The 19105-nt window shown below is 32.8% G+C and overlaps 1 protein-coding gene across 2 annotated transcripts in view; it reads right to left on the reverse strand.

Moving 5' to 3' along the window:
• Positions 1-19105, reverse strand: part of LOC129229408 (uncharacterized protein NKAPD1-like) — an 84679-nt gene that overhangs the window by 56770 nt on the left and 8804 nt on the right. Inside the window, exons 4-5 of one of the 2 annotated variants that reach the window (XM_054863711.1) lie at positions 10271-10360; positions 642-1049 (exon numbers count right to left, since the gene is read on the reverse strand). The exons of the other annotated variant lie outside the window; for it this stretch is intronic. Of the exons in view, the coding sequence (XP_054719686.1) occupies positions 854-1049; positions 10271-10360 (286 nt within the window). The 3' untranslated portion in view covers positions 642-853. Of the gene's footprint in view, positions 1-641; positions 1050-10270; positions 10361-19105 lie in introns of those variants that run through there. 2 annotated transcript variants of the gene reach the window in all.

Consider the following 19105-nt stretch of genomic DNA (forward strand, 5'->3'; position numbering starts at 1 on the left):
ACTAAAATTAAACAAAAAATATGCTAATCTGAGGTAGTATATGCGAAAATAACAATCGATTAGCCAAAATATTTAAATATTTGCAGGATGTAAAAAGATTGAAATTTCAAAAAACAGATTTTTCGCGAAATTCGGGAAAGTTCAATATTGTTATGGTTTACAAAATGATTCCTTTTTTAGACATAGAAATTAAACAAAAAATAAACTAATCTCAGGTACTATACGTCAAAATAGCTTCCGATTGTAAAAAACTTCAAAATATTTACAAGATGGAAAAGGATTGAAATCCCAAACAGGGAAGCGATTTTTCGCGATGTTGCAAATCGAACGCATGTTCAGAAAATAGCGTTAGTAAAATACTTTATTAAAAGTTTAGAGCACAATCCGATGATTTTTGAAATAATTTAAGCATCAAGAAACTTTTTCAAGGTTTTCAAGCACTTGAAAATGAACGTTTTTTTTTTCGAGCACTTTTCAAGGTTTTTCAAGGGCGTACGAACCCTGATAGGGATCATTCAGTTTCACTTTAGTGAGGGTTCTTTTAGTATTAAATAAAAAAGAAATCAAGGAAAAATGAGTAAAAAAAACAAGTTAAAGCAAACATTCTTGACAATTATTGTAGATATGGTATTTTAATTTTAATATTTTTTATTTGTTTGGAAAGATAACAAATGAAAAAATAGGATTTTACAGACAACAAATCATATAAAATACACGATACCAAAATATTATATATACAGTAACAAAGTATTTTCAAATAAATGCAGATTGCCAAGTTAATTTTTTAAAAGCGTAGACCAAAATGTTTAGAATTTTTCAACCAATTATGAGATAAAAGATTCATAATATAACATCATCTGTGAGATGACTTATTTGCAGTTTCATTACTATGTTTCTTCCATTCTTTTACATGATTGTCAAAATTAGAACGATTCTTTAGTTTTAATTTATTTCTTTCCTTTTCATTTTTTTTGAACTTTTTAAAATCTTCCCAAATTTTATTGTCTGAAGAAGATTCAGAACTATGCTTGCGTTTTCGTCTTTTATGCCTGAAAATAAAAATAATAAGATCTTTAAAATCATGTATCTTTAATTGTATCAGCAAATTGAAATATGTTTTACTATACACTTCTGATACATCCACTATTGCTTCTATAAAATATATCCAAAATTCCACATTTTTACATCTCTTTTTATATTAATTTACAACATTTTTTCTAGTTTTCTTTTTTTTTTAAACATTTTCATGCAGGATAGTTCATTCAGACACTAGTGCTAGTCCAATACATAATCCAACTGAACAATCAATAAAGGGAAAAATTTGCGGCTGCCGCCCACATGGTTACTATTTCATAAGTGGTGATTAAGAAATCATTTGTCTTATTTCCAAACAAATCCCATTTTAAAAAATAAGTTAATGACTTTCAAGTGTACGAAAGTCATTAAGTGATGGGTAAAATTTTTTGAGTAACTGTGTAGGCTGGTCCAAGATAGGTCCTGCTGCTGAATGACATTGGAATTAAATTTTGTGTGCAATAGTGCTCAAGTTGAGCAAAATCCATGCACATCCTTGTATTTCTGACATTATATAGTTTAAAACGATATACAGTCGAGTCCCGACTTACGTGAGGGATGTGTTCCAAGAACCCTCTCATAGTCAAAATTTCGCGTTGTGGAAAAGAGTATGTGTAAAAACTTTTATAAACATACCCAATCATTTTAGACACTTGTAAACACCATCTAAAACTGATTAAAACCTTTTTTGAATCATACATTACTCTTTCATACATAAAGAACTGATTTTTTTTAAAAAGCTGTTTTTTTCAACACATAAAATTCTGTTACGTTTCGCAAAATCAATGATCAATGGGAAAGAGAGAGACATAAAATATACCAGTACAGTAAGTAGTAATAATAAAATAATGCACTATAGTTGTACTGTTCAGTAGATCCAGTAATGATATTTGTAATTTAAAAAAATGAAGATGTTGATGATTTATGCTACGTGATCAAATCATTATTTTAGTGTTTTTTTTAATACAGTTGTTTGCTAGTTCTTTTATATCATTTCCATCTATGCTATGGCAACACCCCTTCTACCTGGTTTCTTTAATTTACAATACAAGAGCAGCTTCCATTTTCATAATTTTTGCATTTTGCTTAAACACTACTCGGTGAACCCCCTTCTACGGATTTCCTTTTCATCACTATTAATTGTACATAAAAAAGAGTCACTCATACCTAATTGTCGGGCTACCTTCAAAACATTTCCTAGTTGTTCAAGCACATCGAAAAAATTTAGCTTTCCTTTAGTTGTCGGAAACTTTCTATTTTTCTTTCTATCTTCACAAACTGTAGATAAAACAGAGCAAGAGGAACTTAGATGTCATTAAAAATGAGAAGTAGTTATTTGTATCCACTAATAAAATGATGTTCAGACTAGTACAATGTGGGAACTTCCCCTCTCAGTAATGCTAAAGGGATGAAGGCCCATTCACGAAAAAGAAATTTTTAGTATTCAATAATAACGCCAATACTTACACACCACGATTCCCTTCCGAAAATTTTCATGTTGCGGGGGAGAAATTCATGTTAGGCCTAAAATTTGTTACTGGTGAAAAAAATTGTGTTATGGCCATTTTGCGTAAGTTGAATCGCGTTACAGCGGGAGTCGACTGTATTGGAAGGATTGAAATCTGAATATTGTTATGGCAGTAGTCCAGGGTTCAAACTCATTTTTAAGAGTAAAAATTAAGGACTTTAAGGACTCTCAAAAAGTTTAATCACTTATTGGGGAAATGATTAGATAGCTTTACGTATACCATTTAAAAAAGTTTTCCGGGGAGGGTGGGCAAAGTACATGATACATATTATATATATATATATATATATACGCATGCACAAATACATCACTGTTTCCAAAAAGCAGGGAGAGGGGCAATCGACTGGGATGTCCCATTATCAGTGAATAAAATTTTGGAATTTCACATCATTGGGATGAGAGGGATCAAAGAGCAAAAAGGAGAAAATCCCCCCCCCCTAAAAAAAGAGTTCTTTAAATCAAGCACAAAAGAGACGAGATCAAAATAGCCCTTTGACTCCATGGCATTCCAAAATTCAACAAAAAATGGCGAATTAACCAGTTTCAAAGATAATATGAAAATTTTTCCCTATTAATCATGATTGAAATGATTGGGTAGTAATTAATACAATAGATGGCACATATTGTTCTTAAAACATAGCATTTATTTCTCAAATTTCAGTCATAAAAAAAGATTAGGAAAATGGGGATAGCTGCAGAAAATTAGTTGTATATTAAAGCATTATTTTTCAGCATACATGATTGGAGTAAGAGGCAAATTGAAGGAGATCTATTAAAGGATGAACTAAAATCTCTTTTCTTCAAGATATTTAAACTAGTGTTTTGTTATTATTGCTTTTGATCTGTTATTGTTTAGGACTCGACCGATGCATCGGCCTGGCCGATGCATCGGCGCCGATGGTTCAACAATTTAGCCATCGGCATCGGCATCGGCGGCCGATGCTAACTTGCGGGAAACATCGGCCCATCGGCCTTAAAAAACATCGAAAAGCCGATGGAATTGGCCGATGTTTTTGAAAAAAGAAAGGACCTTTGCTGTTTTACTTTTTTAATACAAAGTAAAGAGAGTTATTGTTTTTATATAAAATTAATTGCTTATATTTTAGTAGGAATTTTTATTTTAGTCACCCCTGGAAGGGTTTTTATACTGCATTCAGGTACCAAACAAGTTTATTATTGCGTTGTTTATTGCAGCAGAATGTACATATGTATCTCCAGTGGCGGCGCGAGAGCAAAAGTAAACGTCGGCGATGCAGTTTTGCGAGGCCCTTTTAATCATAAAATATTGTGAGACAAATAATTGAATTCATAGAATTAGTTTTTGTACTAACTATTGGCACTTAGGGTTCCCAATTCACTTAATTGCTAGGACAAAACATTTCGTGATTAGTAGCACAGTCAAAAAGAAGTTTTTTTCGTGGTGGGGGGAGGAGCCGGCACTTTGACTGTGGAAAAAATTACCTGATAGAAAGGGGGGTCTGGGGGTTCTCCCCCGGAAAGATTTCGAAATTTGTAGTTTAAAAACGCCATTTTGGGCTTTCTTTGCTGATGTTAAGGTAAAAAAGGTACAGGGGGTCTCGGTGGAAATTTCTAGAAATTGAAGCCTTAAAAATGCAATTATATGCCATATTTATTGACTTTAGGGTCAGAGACTGTCACAGATCGATTCTTAAAAAAAAAAAAAAAGTAAAAATCAATTTCCTGCAAATTCTCGAAATTGAAGTGAGGCCGAGGTTTTGGCCGAAGTGTGATTTACTCCAAAATCAGAGGGTGACACCCCTAACCCTACCTCGTCGTTTCAAGCACTTCTTAAATATTTAGCGATTCTTTATTTTGGTCAAGAAATGTCATTTTGATATTTCTCATACTTGTTTCACCTATATTTCGTAATGCGCCATCTTTTTTGCACCATAAGTTATTTTCGTTTCTTATAGAAAAGTTTCAAGGATTTTCTATTATGCAATTTTTCAAATTTCATAAAATTATTGTTAAATTGAAAATTTTAATTTGAATTTGTTTGTAAAGCTTCATAAAAGATTAAACAATCAAATTGTTCAATATTATGTGTGCAAACATCAGATCAAATAGTATATGTATTCAATTATTGACTTGGTGTAAATATTGAGTTTGTTTATTGTAGCTGCGTTTTAAGAACCTCGCTCTTTGCTATTTCCTTTCGGCTATTTCTTTTTTCAGCAAAATTTATGTCACTATTATAGCTTTTATGAAAAATGCCAACTTTTCTATTCATAAAATTCAAATAAGTATAAAAATATTCCTATTTTGATTTAATATTGTAATTTATCTGTTACTTTTTTGTTTAATTTGACGACTAAAAAATGTCTATGTCCATCTTTCCACTTTAATTGCGTAATTTGTTTACGGTTTCATAGTTTTATTCTTATTTTTTTTGAATGATTAAACAACATAATTTAATGTTTTTTAACTATGTTTAATATACCTAAATCCATACATTATTACAATATAACTGAAATCTTAGTTATATGTTCAAAAAAAAAAAAAAAATCAATTCGTTATTAAACAGTCTCTTTGTTTTTCTTCCCCTTTTTTTTCTTTCTTTATTTCTTTATTTATTATTATTATTATTATTATTATTTTTATTTTTTTGGTGTTGTTCTTTCTCTTTCATCATACAGCAGTCAAAAAAGGAGAAGCATAACTACACCCTATACAGATTGTACGTAGTACGATCCAAAAGTTCGGGGACAAGCTGTATAAAACCTTACCCAGAATAGTTCACATTACCAAAGCACATCCACCTTCAAAAGGTCACCTTGAGGGACTATGTACTTCTGCCAGTGTTCAAATAACTTTTGGAAACACTCCTGGAAACCATTTTTCGCTACCTTCTATGATGCAGCTTTATCTTCTCCCGACGGAAGAAAGCGGCGTCCATGCAAATGTCTTTTTGCTGGGAACAGGTAAAAGTCACACGGAGCTAAGTCCGACGAAACGTTATGTTATTTGTTTGTCATATCAGAGTATTGACCAATCGAACCGTGCATCCTCAACATGAAAGTCGCCTTCTTCCCCACGATAAAGTTAAAGCAGCAGCGCAAGAGGCATTACAGGTGGTTGCGAAAAATGTCTTCCAGGAGTGCTTCTAAAAGCTATACGAACGTTGGCAGAAGTGCATAGTCGTTCAAGGTGACTATTTTGTAGATAAATGTGCTTCGGTAATGTGAACTATTCAGGGTAAGGTTTTATACAACTTGTCCTCGAACTTTTAGATCATACTACGTACGTATGAGTTTTCAACTTACTATTTCATAAGGTTTTTGAGTGACGCAAGTTTACGCGCATGAAGGCATCACAAGAGAATATTCGATAATTAACTGAGGAGGCGTTCAAAATTTATACTTCGGTTATCTATATGTTTTTAGGGACATATGTATGCACAGATGTGCCGAAAAAACTTTTGAAGTATAAATTGGGTGATCGTAAAATAGAAATTTAGGTCGAAATCTGATTTTTTTTTTTTTGTGATTACAATTCCTTATTCGTAGAAAGGAAGTAAAGTGAAATGAATCAATGATCCTTTAACCCCTTGAGGACCAGCGCTCGGAAAACGAAGCGCAGCTACGGGACCGAACGTTCTGAAATGGAACGCCGCCATCGGCCCGAGCATTTACAGCAGTTAAGCCTAACTGAACAAAAATATTCATATAAAATCAGCATCTCAAAATAATGGCTTGAAATTTTAATTTTGTTTAAACAATGTACTACTGATTACTAATTACTAATATAAAGACTATTACATTATTAGAAGGAACGAAATAAGTAGAATACTAAAACTATAACCATGTGCACAAAATTAAATGATATGTGCACAAAAACAAAGTTAGAGTTTGACATCGTGAGTGTGGAATCAAAGAAAAAGAAATGTAGCAAAAAAATATGTTCCTTATGTAATTTTGATTAAAACAACTTAGGTCAACGAATTTAAACTAGTTATATTTCCCACGCGACAAGTTTCAAAACTGCTTCATAATTCACTCGAAAACATTCCCTTTCACTCACTTCGCTAATCATTTTTATTGCAGTTTCCCATCCCCAAATGAAAAAGAATAAATACAGAAGAACAATATCAGAAAGGATTCAAAAATAATCATAAACTTCAGGCCTCTTGAACTCATTCCTGTACTCTCATTGAACGGGGAATCCCAAAAGTCTGGAACACATACGCAAAAATATTTTAACCTTCCTTCCCTCCCCCATAATTTATTCAGCTAGATGTATATCTCTTTCAATTACTCGTAAAAAAAAGAGAAGCAAAGATATAAGCAAGAGCAATTGAGACCTCATAAATCATATGCGCAGAGCAGTGATTCACTGTTGTTTACATAAAAAAAAATCTATCCCATTGAGAGGCCCAAATAAGAAACTAAAGCGTGTACATGAAGGTCAAATACCATGTGACTTGAATATGATCAAAGTTATAGCCATTTAGCGCCATCTAGTATCATTTAAATATTCAATTCAATCGTTCCATTTCGAGAAAGCATATACGTGACGCTGGGACTACAGCGTCGATCAGAGCGCGTAGCGGATAAGTGACGCTGGGCTGATAGGAGAGGAATCGTTGCGTAGCGTCCGCGTGACGCTGGGTGCGAACGGGTTAAATCCCTGACAATCTTATCAATATATTTATTTTTTTTTGCCATCGGCCAAAGGCATCGGCCATCGGCAATCGGCCATTTGGAGGAAAACAATCGGCCATCGGCCATCGGCCATCTTTGAACAATCGGCCAACAATCGGCATCGGCCCATCGGCCAAAAAACGCCATCGGTCGAGCCCTATTATTGTTACTAAAATCCTATTTTGAACAAATTTGTTATATCGTACTATTTCTCGCAAGTTTGTTTATTTCTATATAAATTTAAATTTTGAAAGAGAGGAAGCAATTTCTAACTCCTGAGTCCTCAAATAAAGGGGTTGATGGAGCCAGAGTTCAATCTTGGCTGTATCACTCAATAATATAAATATTTTATATATATACTAGCAAAAATACCCGGCGTTGCCTGGGTCAGTAATAATTATTAGAAAAAATCGTTACTTGCTTTTGTTTTCTGTTTTGAGTGAAAGAATTCAAAACACATCTTTTTGACGTGATTAAAAATCGAGTTTCTTCCTTACCCATAAAACTAAAATAGCAATAAGTATAAAGAACAAAGTAGTATTGATTTAGAAACGAATGCACTATATTTAAGCATATACAAATTTAAAAAACATGAAATTAATCTTCTCATATTTAAAAAGATTAATTTGTTGATATTTTTTTTTAACATGGAGTCTAAAACCTTCTCTATATGGCTAATGAAGTACGAAGTGATTAAAAAAAAGTAGCTGCGCTCGTAATCCCCTTATACTTGCTTTAGTTATTTCGGGAAATTTCAATCATTGTGGCTCTTGGTGCGATTTTACCGAATTTGCGAAAGTCGTTTCGGGTTACCTTCGATGATGCTCCCCCATTCTTTCCTTACTTTGTAAAACGATATGATATTAATTTTCGTTACAGAGATGTCGTCGCCAGATGCTGAGATATTTTTGGTCACCATAAAATGGCGCTAAACAGTTTCATCCGAAATGTTACCAAAATAAGTAATACAATTTGGTGATTGTTTGAAATTGTGCAAAAAGGAAAATTAATGAAAGTTTTTGTGCTGCTTATGGATTTGCCTAATTTAGTTGCTGGATTATTTAACACAGTAAAAAAGTCACACAGTCTTTTGAAAATTCTTTGATTGGCGATATTTTGTTTACATGGTGAAAGCTGAGAAACATTATGACGTAGTCTTCGGCTTCAAAAACAGCAACGTTGAAAAAACTGCCAAATGCATCAGCTACGGAAATCTTTCTGCAAAAATTTTGGCGATCTGCTGGTTGTTTGGATAATGAATAAGTGTTCAATCAGCATAAATAATAATAAAAACCATTAATTACATTAAAGTTCCGTTTAAGTGGAAAATCATCAGCCAAATCATGTATTATTTGCCAATCTTGTGCAAAAATCTTACTTCAAGATTTGACTTGAGAAAAGCCTTGAACAGTCACGAAAAGCAAAGATAGTCAACAATACAACAATTGCCGCTATCGACAGGGAGTTGAGATGATACACTAAATACTGTATTGAGTTGAGGAAAGCCTTCGAACATGGATCTAAAAAGCTCATAACTCGTTTTTTATTCTACCTAGAAATTTCGAACAGGTGCCATCTTCAGCAGAAAAATCAGAGCTTTCGATGGACATATAATGTAAATATGTGCAAGTATTTTTTCATCCCAATATTAGAGAATTTATACAAAAATTGTGTTTTATTGCCCCCCTAAGGGGGTTTTGCCCCCCATAACGGGACGAAAACTACCCTATGTGTTATTCTGATGCATAAGCTATATTATTGTAAAGTTTCATCAAAATCCGTTCAGTAGTTTTTGCGTGAAAGAGTAACAAACATCCATACATCCATCCATACATCCATACATACATCCATACAGACAAACTTTCGCATATATAATATTAGTAAGATATATATATATATATATATATATATATATATATATATATATATATATATATATATATATATTTTTTTTTTTTTTTTGGGGGGGGGGGGAGATTTCTTTTACAAAAAACATTTGAAAATAAATATATAGATGATTGATTATTCTTTTTCCTTGCATTGGAAGTCATAATTTGGTTTAAAAAACTTCTTTATACTATTTCAGGATTAAAAAAAAAAAACCTGAAGTTGCTTCATTTAATCATGAAATTCCAAAAAATTTTACAGGCTGTAAAGCCTAACCCAAACCATTAGAGATTCACTATAAATATATTGAAAGTTTTTTTTAAATACATAAAAATAGTAACCATGACAAGTTAAATACAATCAGAAACTGTGGCAGTTGAACCACATTTTTTTGAGTCTTTTGCATTTTTTCTAAAATAAATTTAAGAAATAAAAATATTGTTGAAATAATAAAAAAAAAATAACAGATATAAAGTAGCATATGGTAAAAAAAACCTTCCAAAATTTAAAAAGATTGAAATATTTGCAGGATGAAAAAAGATTGCAATTTCAAACAAGGCAAGCAATTTTCGGCGAAGCACGTGTTAAGCATGTCTCCAAAACATACGTTTTTGGCAGATATCGCGGAGGATAAAGATTTGAAAGGGTAAAAAAGAAAAAAATAAGAAAAAGGGGATCAAACTTGATACAGTGTTTAAAACATTAAGGACATTTTCAGAAAATTAAGGACTTTTTAAGGGTTTTTTAGGGACCTTAATTTTGCTTGATGAAATTAAGGGTTTTTTAAGGAAGTACGAACCCTGTAGTCAGTGCAGCAGTTGGGAAAAGAAATATTTGGAGACTCACCAAGTAAAAAAGTGGTTCAAAACCAATTTACATTACATTTGCTATAAACCCCAAATATTTCAGGGGACAGCATCCTTTTCCTCCCAACTATAGCACTAGCAGTAGTAAAATATACATTAACCTGTGACAGTACTACAGTATATCACCCAGCCCTACGGGCAAAAGATGAAATCTTGAGATTCTTTCATAAGTACTGAATAGAAAACTGTACAAAGCATCAGTAAAAGTATAAGATTTTTCTAAAGAAAATTAAAATATGAAAAAATATGCATACTTTTTGATTTTTGCTTCAGGTTCTGATGTATTGGATTTTTCTCCTTGAGATTCATCTGGATACAGTTCATGAAATCCACTGTGGTCCCACCTTTTAATTTAAAACAGAACACCAACTTACATACTTAAACCAAAATAGTTTTAAAGCATCCAAAATTTGACTTTTGGAAGCTAAAATTTGTGTTTTATTAAGAATCAAAAAATGGGTAAAAACAACAAAAGCAGCAATTTTTGAAATACTATAATGAATGAATAAAATGCCTAGAAAATTTTAAGATGGAAATCATGATACAGTATTATCCCGGTTTAGCTGTCATGCCGAAAAAAAGCTGACCAGCATGACACAAAATTTGAATTTTCTGGCATGCCGGGTAATTTAGGGTTTATTTTGCAAAAAAAAAAAAAAAAAAAGTTAATTTTCCCACTTAGTTCCTATTTAAAAGCAAACCACGATAGGAGAAAAGTAAATAAGAGAAATGAATGGGTTAGTAAACAGAGAATGATTTTGATTAATATTAAAGTGACTTATGAGGAATAGCACTCTCGATGCATAATGGTTGCAATGAAAATGAGTCGTTTCACTGATTCAAAAATTGAAGCAAGTAAGCCAGGGTGAAAAATCTTTAAGACTTTTTTTAGACTGAAAAATTTGTTTGTATAATCAAGAAAAGAAATATTTCAACAAGATGAGAGATACAATTAATGTGTTTTTTATTACTGTAGGTTGTTTGTTACACATTTAGTTACATGCAGGGCTGGCAAGGTTTTGAACACTATGGTAAAAACCCTGGTTTTTACCGTCCTGACCAAAACCCTTGTGTCCAAAACTATATTTTTAGAAAAATTATATTCTGTGAGAAAACATCAAAAACAGAATAAAATGTATCAAAGCAATGTTTTATATTGAACATTTATTCAATGAGAACATTCAACTTATTTATGCACCTGATTTTAATCTAGTTACATAGAAGTTGAATTCTTGATTAAAATTTCAATTTGCATGCATAAGTTGATTTAGTTTTTTTTTTTCGATATTAGCAACCAAATTTTCTTATGCTTATGTATGCGTACAAATGAAATCAGGGTTAACAAGGTTTTTACCATCCTGTTCAAAACCTTTGTGTCCAAAACTACATTTTGAGAAACTATATTTTGTGAGAAAATATCAAAAACAGAACAAAATGTGTCAACATAATTTTTTTTACTATTTAATATATTTATTCACAGTGAACATTCAAGTACAAATATATATGTACGGATTTATACAGCTGATTTCAATCTAGTTACGTAGAAATTAAATTCTTCATTAAAAACTTCAATTTTTTCGACATTTATGCATGTGTGCAAAAGAAAGTGTTCCAAATACAGTGAATAATCGACTTAAATGCAATAAATTACAATTTTTAATAGTTACAGAAAGTATTATATTAAAAATATGAACTAAAAAAAGAATAGCAGAAGTTTTATAACATAAGTGTTTACCATTATTTTTTTTTTTTTGGTTTCTAATCTATGATTTAAAAAATAATTTTCATTATAACATCATGCAAAACTTATCTGCAAAAACCATTAAAAAAATTAAACTTTTTTTTTGCACTTAAATATTGCACATTTAATAACATTCCTTTGAAATGGAACTGGAATTAATTGTGTTGGTAGTGTTGTGAATTTCTTTTCATAACTCTACCAACTGTTACATAAGGAAGTTTTTATGTAATAGTTATTGGCAAGTTTTTTAAGTAAAATATTTTTTAAATGAACATTTGAAAAAAATATTATCAACTTCTCAATAATTAAACCTCATTATTATCTATATTTATGCATTACGTTTACTGCAGTAAATACAAATTGATTAGATTACACCGCTTTAGCTTTGGCATAGTTTTGGACAGTTTCGAACACTTTTGGATGGTAAAAACCACCTATCCTGTCTTAAACCAGTTTTGGACAGTACAAAACCCAACCCTGGTTATGTGCCAACAAAACGATTGATTCAGAAGCAATCACTGTAATTGTAATTAATTTATAATTTTTTAAAGAGATTGTTTAAAATTTTTTTTTGATTGAGGTAATTCTTATCTTTTATTCATTGCATAGCTGTATTTAATTTTCAACTTGCAAAATATTATAGTTTTAGGATTAAGAATGTTTGTTTTGCTTTAGTTGTAAAATTATTTGAAATCAATAAAACTTTTTATATCAGAAAAAAAAAAGTTTAATTAATGTTTTAATGAAATTAAACCATTAAAATTTATAAGATTTTTCATAGAAATTTAAGTTTTTTTACAGTAAAAAACATAGTATTAAATTTTATATATAATTGTAACATCATGTTTTTCGGCATGAGAACCAGGGGGGGGGGGGTAGAGAACCAGGTAGAAGTTAGTGAAATTCTGGTGAGCCCCGAATTTTGCGACATGCTAGCTAATGTGGGGTTATACAGTACACTCTCAGACTTTTTTTAACATATTAATGTCTAACACATGCTGTTAGACATTAATATGTATGAAAAATAATAGAAATCAAATTAATATTTAATTTTAACACCAGTCTATTAAAAGTAAAGTTTGGAGACCTAAAATCCTGCGTCACACTTTTACATTTTTGCTCTTTAAATATTTTTAGCAGTTATTTTAGTATGTGTATTACTGTCAGATAAGGTTGAGTGATATCAGAATTTTGATAGTGTAATACATCACTTAATTCTATTTTATATATAACTTCATTCTGGTGTCATAAATAAAATTAACTTGTGGTTAGTGTAATATACAATTATTTTTTAATTAATTGCTTTACAATGTAGCATGATTAGATTAACTACAACAACAAAAATGGTTATCGTTATCATCATAAATTAATCAAAAGTTTTGTAAAAAGCATTACATACAGTTTTTTGAACTTGGAAGATTTAAAAAATAACTTCAATTTATAAATACTCTCAAAAATAATCACAAACTAATGAAATACCTAAATCTTGGGTATTTATTCATGCATTGACATGGGTTTTTATTTTTGAATTCTACTCCTCAATAATGACCCTAAAGTATCCATGCTGTAACTTCAATGAAAGAGCAGTTTTGAACAGTAAAGACATTTTCACTCATTATTTTAGACGACTTTAAAGAATTCAGATAATTTATTGAAACTTTATACGCTCATTAAGAACACATTATTGCATAAGGACAGTGGCGCCGACTTGCAAAAATTATTGAGGGGGCTAGACATCACCGGGGGTTTAGGTGGTTATGCAATCCCACGGAGGTTCCCCCCCCCCTCCCCAAATAAAGGTCAGATTTTTTTTACCTTGAAAATGTCAATTTACATATTTTCTGGTGTTTAATTTAAACAGACAAATGTGACATGGCATTTTTACCGTAAAACAATCTAAAAAATGGTATACAAATTTTCTAGTTCAACTAGATCATGTCACTTGTCTTAGAAAGAGTTAGTTTTTTGTTCTTTTCTACGGAGAGCCGTGCAGTGCCATAGCGAGGCATTGAAAAAGGCAGGGCACTTGACTTGCATGGAAGGGCACTCCTAGAGATGTCGACTTAGAAAAAAAAAATTGTGAAGGGCGGGGGGGGGGGGTCTTGAATTTTCTAACTTTGAGATTAAAAATAGAGAGCTTCAAAGTTTTTTTTAAAGCATTTTAAAGTCATTTAATCAACATTAGAACCCCGAAAACTCGAAAAGCCTGACACATATCTTTTGGCTTTGAAAAAAGGAAACAATAAATACAAACACACACAGTATTTTTGTAAAAAGGTAATTTAATTACCGTTTGTTTTTTAAGACCAGTTGTTTTTTCATAAGTGATATTGGTTGACATATTCAAGTGTAAACGCAGTCTCTCAATGTCTAGGTCATTTTTGAAAAACTCACTTGATTTTTCAAAATTTGTTTCACTTTTGTTTAATAAAAGCAAGCACTCTTGTTCAACTGCAATGACCTATGTGAGTCCAGTTGATGTAAACCGCCCAATAATGCAAGATTGTACCATTTCACAAACCGCAATGTATTGCTTTGTAGTACTTTGGGATTTTGAAAGTGTGCAGTGAGCTGGCTTTGTTATTTTCTTACTTCTTTGGTATACGTCGATTCCGAAGAAGCGAAAGGATCATCATTTTGTGAAGGTTTTCCTTTTAAACACAATTCCCAAAAGCATCCAAAACTATCATGCCTCCCATTTAATATACAAAATCAAAGACTCATATATTTTTTCCAGATCAGCAATACTTAGAGGAGCGCGGCGCAGCGCTGCCCACTAGCAACAGACTTGACCCGTAAGTTCGCGCACTGGGACAAATTCTTAGTGTGCTTGCAGCACCGTAACACCATCATTATTCACACCACTCGTTTTCAGTTAACCTGCTTACTACCATAATAATTATTTGTTTTAACTCATTTCTGAATATATTTTACAAGGTAAACTATCTTCAAACAAGGAAAATAAAAGATAAATTTATGAGTTTAGAAAGTATAAAATGACTAATAATTTTCTTGATTTATTGGGGGGGCTCCGCCCCCTCAAAAATATTTTTGAGGGGGCTCGGGCCCCCTCAGGCCTTATGGAGTCGGCGCCACTGCATAAGGATTATGCATTTTTAAGCCAATATCTCAATCTCTTTGAGTAATTGTGTAGGCCGATCCGAGACAGCTCCTGTTGCTGAATAATGTCTTGACTGGAGTTTCTATCTTACTACTTTTATGTATGCAAAAGTTTGTCTGTATGGATGTTTGTTACTCTTTCACGCAAAAACTACTGAACAGATTTTGATGAAACTTTACAATAATATAGCTTATGCATCAGAATAACACATAGGGTAGTTTTCGTCCCGTTATGGGGCGCAAAACCCCCTTAGGGGAGCAATAAAATACAATTTTCGTATAACTTCTCTAATATAGGGATGAAAAAATACTTGCACATATTTACATTATATGTCCATCGAAAGCTCTGATTTTTCTGCTGAAGATAGCACCTAAGGTCAATGTGCCTAAATGAGACACAATTCCCCACATTTTTTATTTATTGGTGCGTAAGTAGAAAAGGGCTGAAAATAATTTTTCTTTACTCTTAATCTAATTTGTTTTGAGCAAATTGAATTTCTGGCTACTATACAGAGTGAAAAAACATCATTATCACATTTAGGTCAGTTTTGTCACATTTAGGGTAGTTAAAACCTAAATGAGACATCCAATATGTGACAATGTTGTTTAGGCAGCTCAATAACTTTTTTTATAAGGTTACATTATCATATTTTTATGCCTGTACTTAATATAATCAATTCTAGCATACCAAGACACCATTATTTGCACCTAAAATGATATTTATTTTACAAATTTTCATTTATTAAACTTTTGGAATTTAATTATTTCGGGAACACTGTAGTTGTTTCTTGAATTTAACAATTGAGGTGGTGGAATAACTTCTTTGATTTTGTTAAGTTCATAGAACACTTTATCGTATCTTTCTGGCCACTTCCAACTATTTAGCCCGCTCATCGTCATAGTGCTTACTTCTGCTTCTGCATTAACTATACTGGTGACTATTCCTGGGAAGAATTCCTCCTCATACTCTACTATTACGTAACAGCCAGCCCGAACATTATTGTCACTGCCTGTGTTCACTGTGTCAGCCATATGGGGTGAGGATGGACTAGTGGATAGGCGCATGGAACAATCTTCTATATGAACAGAAGAATCACTGTTATGAAGCGAAAAAAGCATCTTCGTCCGTGCTGGTTTCCGTTTCATCTTTTTTGTTAACTTTTTTACAATTTTTTTTTTGATGTTGACACTTTTTTAGATTTTGGCTTTTTATTTTCTTTTGTTGACGTACTTTCATGTTTTTCTGTTGCTATTCTTGCTTTCCTTGCCTTTTGTTTTTCTAGTTTTTCCTTTTGTTTTTGTTCTTTTTCTTCATTTTCTTCTTTTCTTTTCTTCAAGTATGCTTCTGTTGTGAGACATTCAGCAAAATTTGCCCCAACAACCTTTCTCTTCTTTGGAGGATTTGGGGTTGATGTGGAAATTGTTTTTAGTAAACAACTTTCGAATGATTCAGTTTCAAATGAACAACCTAGAAGGGGGGACATTTGAGGTTGCTGAATTGAGGGTGGTACTGATTGTAGAGGATGCTGTTCAATTCTATTACTACAAAGCCTTTTAAAATATCCATTCATGGTTTGTAGGAAAGCCAAATCTTCATCAGATATATTTTTGTCCAGTGTAAGGTTAGTCTGAACAGATTTGTTGCACGTTGAATAACTGGGTGGAATAAATTCAGCACTTGGTGCATGATCAAACAAGTTCTGCACAATTGAAAGGTTAGATGCTTCAGTTTCAAGAGCGTTTACTTGACTCAAGCTATTAGAAAGCTGGCCTATATTATGGTCTTCTTCTGGGAGGACTTCTTCTTCAATAACTGGATTCCCAAGGTTCTCCTCAATCACAGTGGGAGCACATGTGGAGCCACTTCGATTTGAATAATTTGCTTCGCTTTTTTCCAATTGAAATTTTTTGTATCGCTTCAAAGCGGTGGGATCAAATTGGGATTCGGGAATCGCCATTCTGTTTAGAGGGAAGATGCCGGTATTTCGAAATCCAGCTTTACATGTATTAGGGGATAGTGTGCCCCATACCTTCCCAATTTCAGTAATGAAGCGAGATTTGCTCATTGGTTTACCATGGCTGGAGCATACATATTCGGAGATATTAGTTTCCCAGGCAGCTTTAAATGATCTGAAAAAAGCAACACCTATTGGCTGCAAAATGTGAGTGGTATGGGGAGGTAGTTTTAAGATAATGATGTTTTCTTCCACAGCTTCAGTAACAACATCCATAGAAATATGACTGATGTGTCCATCTAAAATTAAAATGCAAGGACGAATTGTCACTTCAACTATGAAAACATTCTTGAACCACTTAAAAAAGGCATCCTGTGTCATCCATCCTGCTTCTGTAATATCAACAGATGTACGAGGATATTTTTCTAAGTCAGCATCAAGCCATGCCTGCTGAACTGATTTGGCTGCAAACAAAATGTGCGAGGGAAGAATGTTTCCCGATGCAGACACACATGCCAACACTGTAGTTGACTCTCTGCCCGATCCAAATATCTGACGCTTTGCATTTTCTCCTATTGGAGCAATTACTTTTGTTCTACTCGGGTCAAAACAAACCGAAGTTTCATCCAAATTGTATATTGCGTCCGGCTTGTTCCAGACACCGGCAGCAGTGAAGTGTTCTTCCAATAGGTCATAAAATTCATAAATGACAAAAGGGTCCCTTTGTTGTTTGAACCTTGCTGCTTCCATGTTCTGCGCGATTTTTAACTTCAGATTATTTCTTGTCATGAACGCACGAACCCATTTCCACCCAGGACGTCCATCATGAAATGGCGTTGACAGTTTATTTTGAAGTACAAACTGCTGAACTGCATCACATAAGTGCTCTTTGCTCAGGGCAAATCCCCATTTGTTCATTACTTGCAAACTTTTTGCAATTGTCTCCTCTGTATCCTACAGAGAAAAAAGAAAAAATTAACATTTTCTCATATGAGAGTCATAAAGAAAATAGTTGTTTCTGATCTATTTACAGAAGTCTTTAAATTAAAAGTGATTAAAATTTGTTTCAGAAAAAAAAAAAAAAGTTTGCTTTTGTGAGTTGTTGTTAAATTTTATATTTTACTATTTTAGAAAAGTTGTCAGTGAAATAGAATGTGAGGTGACATAACCAGTCTACATAAATAAGCAAGTTACTTTTAAGGAGGACTTTCATAAAAAAAAATAGAGAATTAAAAAAAAAAAAATAGATATATATATTTTTTTTGCTTCTCAAATCTGAAATTTGGAAAATTTACTATTAGCCTGAACACAATCATCCCTGATGCGCATTATGAGAACTGAAATTTTGTTTACCTGTGACAGTGCTGTGGGACGAACTTTAGTTCTCCCTACAACTGCTGGAGCAGATCTCTTGTTTCACCCAGTAGCTTGGCCATGTATGGTAGAATAAAGAATATTATATTTCTTATGGGCCTGCCATGGAGTAAGTCTGCCACATTTGACATCTTATACTGCTTGTTTTAGATCCTCCACAGTGTAGGACTTCGATGAAGATGCTTTATGCATTGTTACCTGCAAGAATATGAAGGGGGGGGGGGAATCAGTAATGAAATTCTATCAACTCAAAATTCTTTTTTTTTACGACTGGTGAAAATAGAGGAAGGCACTTCTGTATTTTCCCGATTTTCTTACATTTAAAGTCACACTACTTAGGAGAATAAAAGAAATGAATTTTGGCTTGAGCTAAGACATCTTGCATTCCCCCCTTCCCTCCTCAATGCCAAAGACAATACAAAGAGCTGTTCCTGAAATAGAGAGGGTTCTTGATCATATTTCTAAGTATTTACTTTGATTTTTGAATGATAAAATATGCCATGTCTTGATTAAATAAGCACAGACAGCCAGCATAAAGAGATTAAGTTTGTCCCCCCCCATCTCATTGTCTTTCCAGTGCAGGACATCTGTAAGTTGGGGTGTCAAGGAATGGGGGACATATTTTTTGTCACAAAAATATTTTGGGGGGGGGGGGGCACCCCTGTGAATGCTATGGATAAATAAATGATTATTTTGTTGGGGAAAGGTTCATGACCTGCGCCATTGAAGTTGTTTGGAGGGTGTTTTAGAATTTTTTTTTTTTATTTTGGGGGAGGGGCTCTTGTTTTTAGGGCAATAACTTTTGAGGGGAGGAAGCGTCATCGCTCTTAAAAGGGGGGGGGACAATATTGATTCATTTCTGTTTATTATAATATCTTAACCCAGGAAACTAATTAAAC

The sequence above is a fragment of the Uloborus diversus genome, chromosome 9 (assembly GCF_026930045.1).
Source record: "Uloborus diversus isolate 005 chromosome 9, Udiv.v.3.1, whole genome shotgun sequence".
Classification (NCBI taxonomy): Eukaryota; Metazoa; Arthropoda; class Arachnida; order Araneae; family Uloboridae; genus Uloborus; species Uloborus diversus.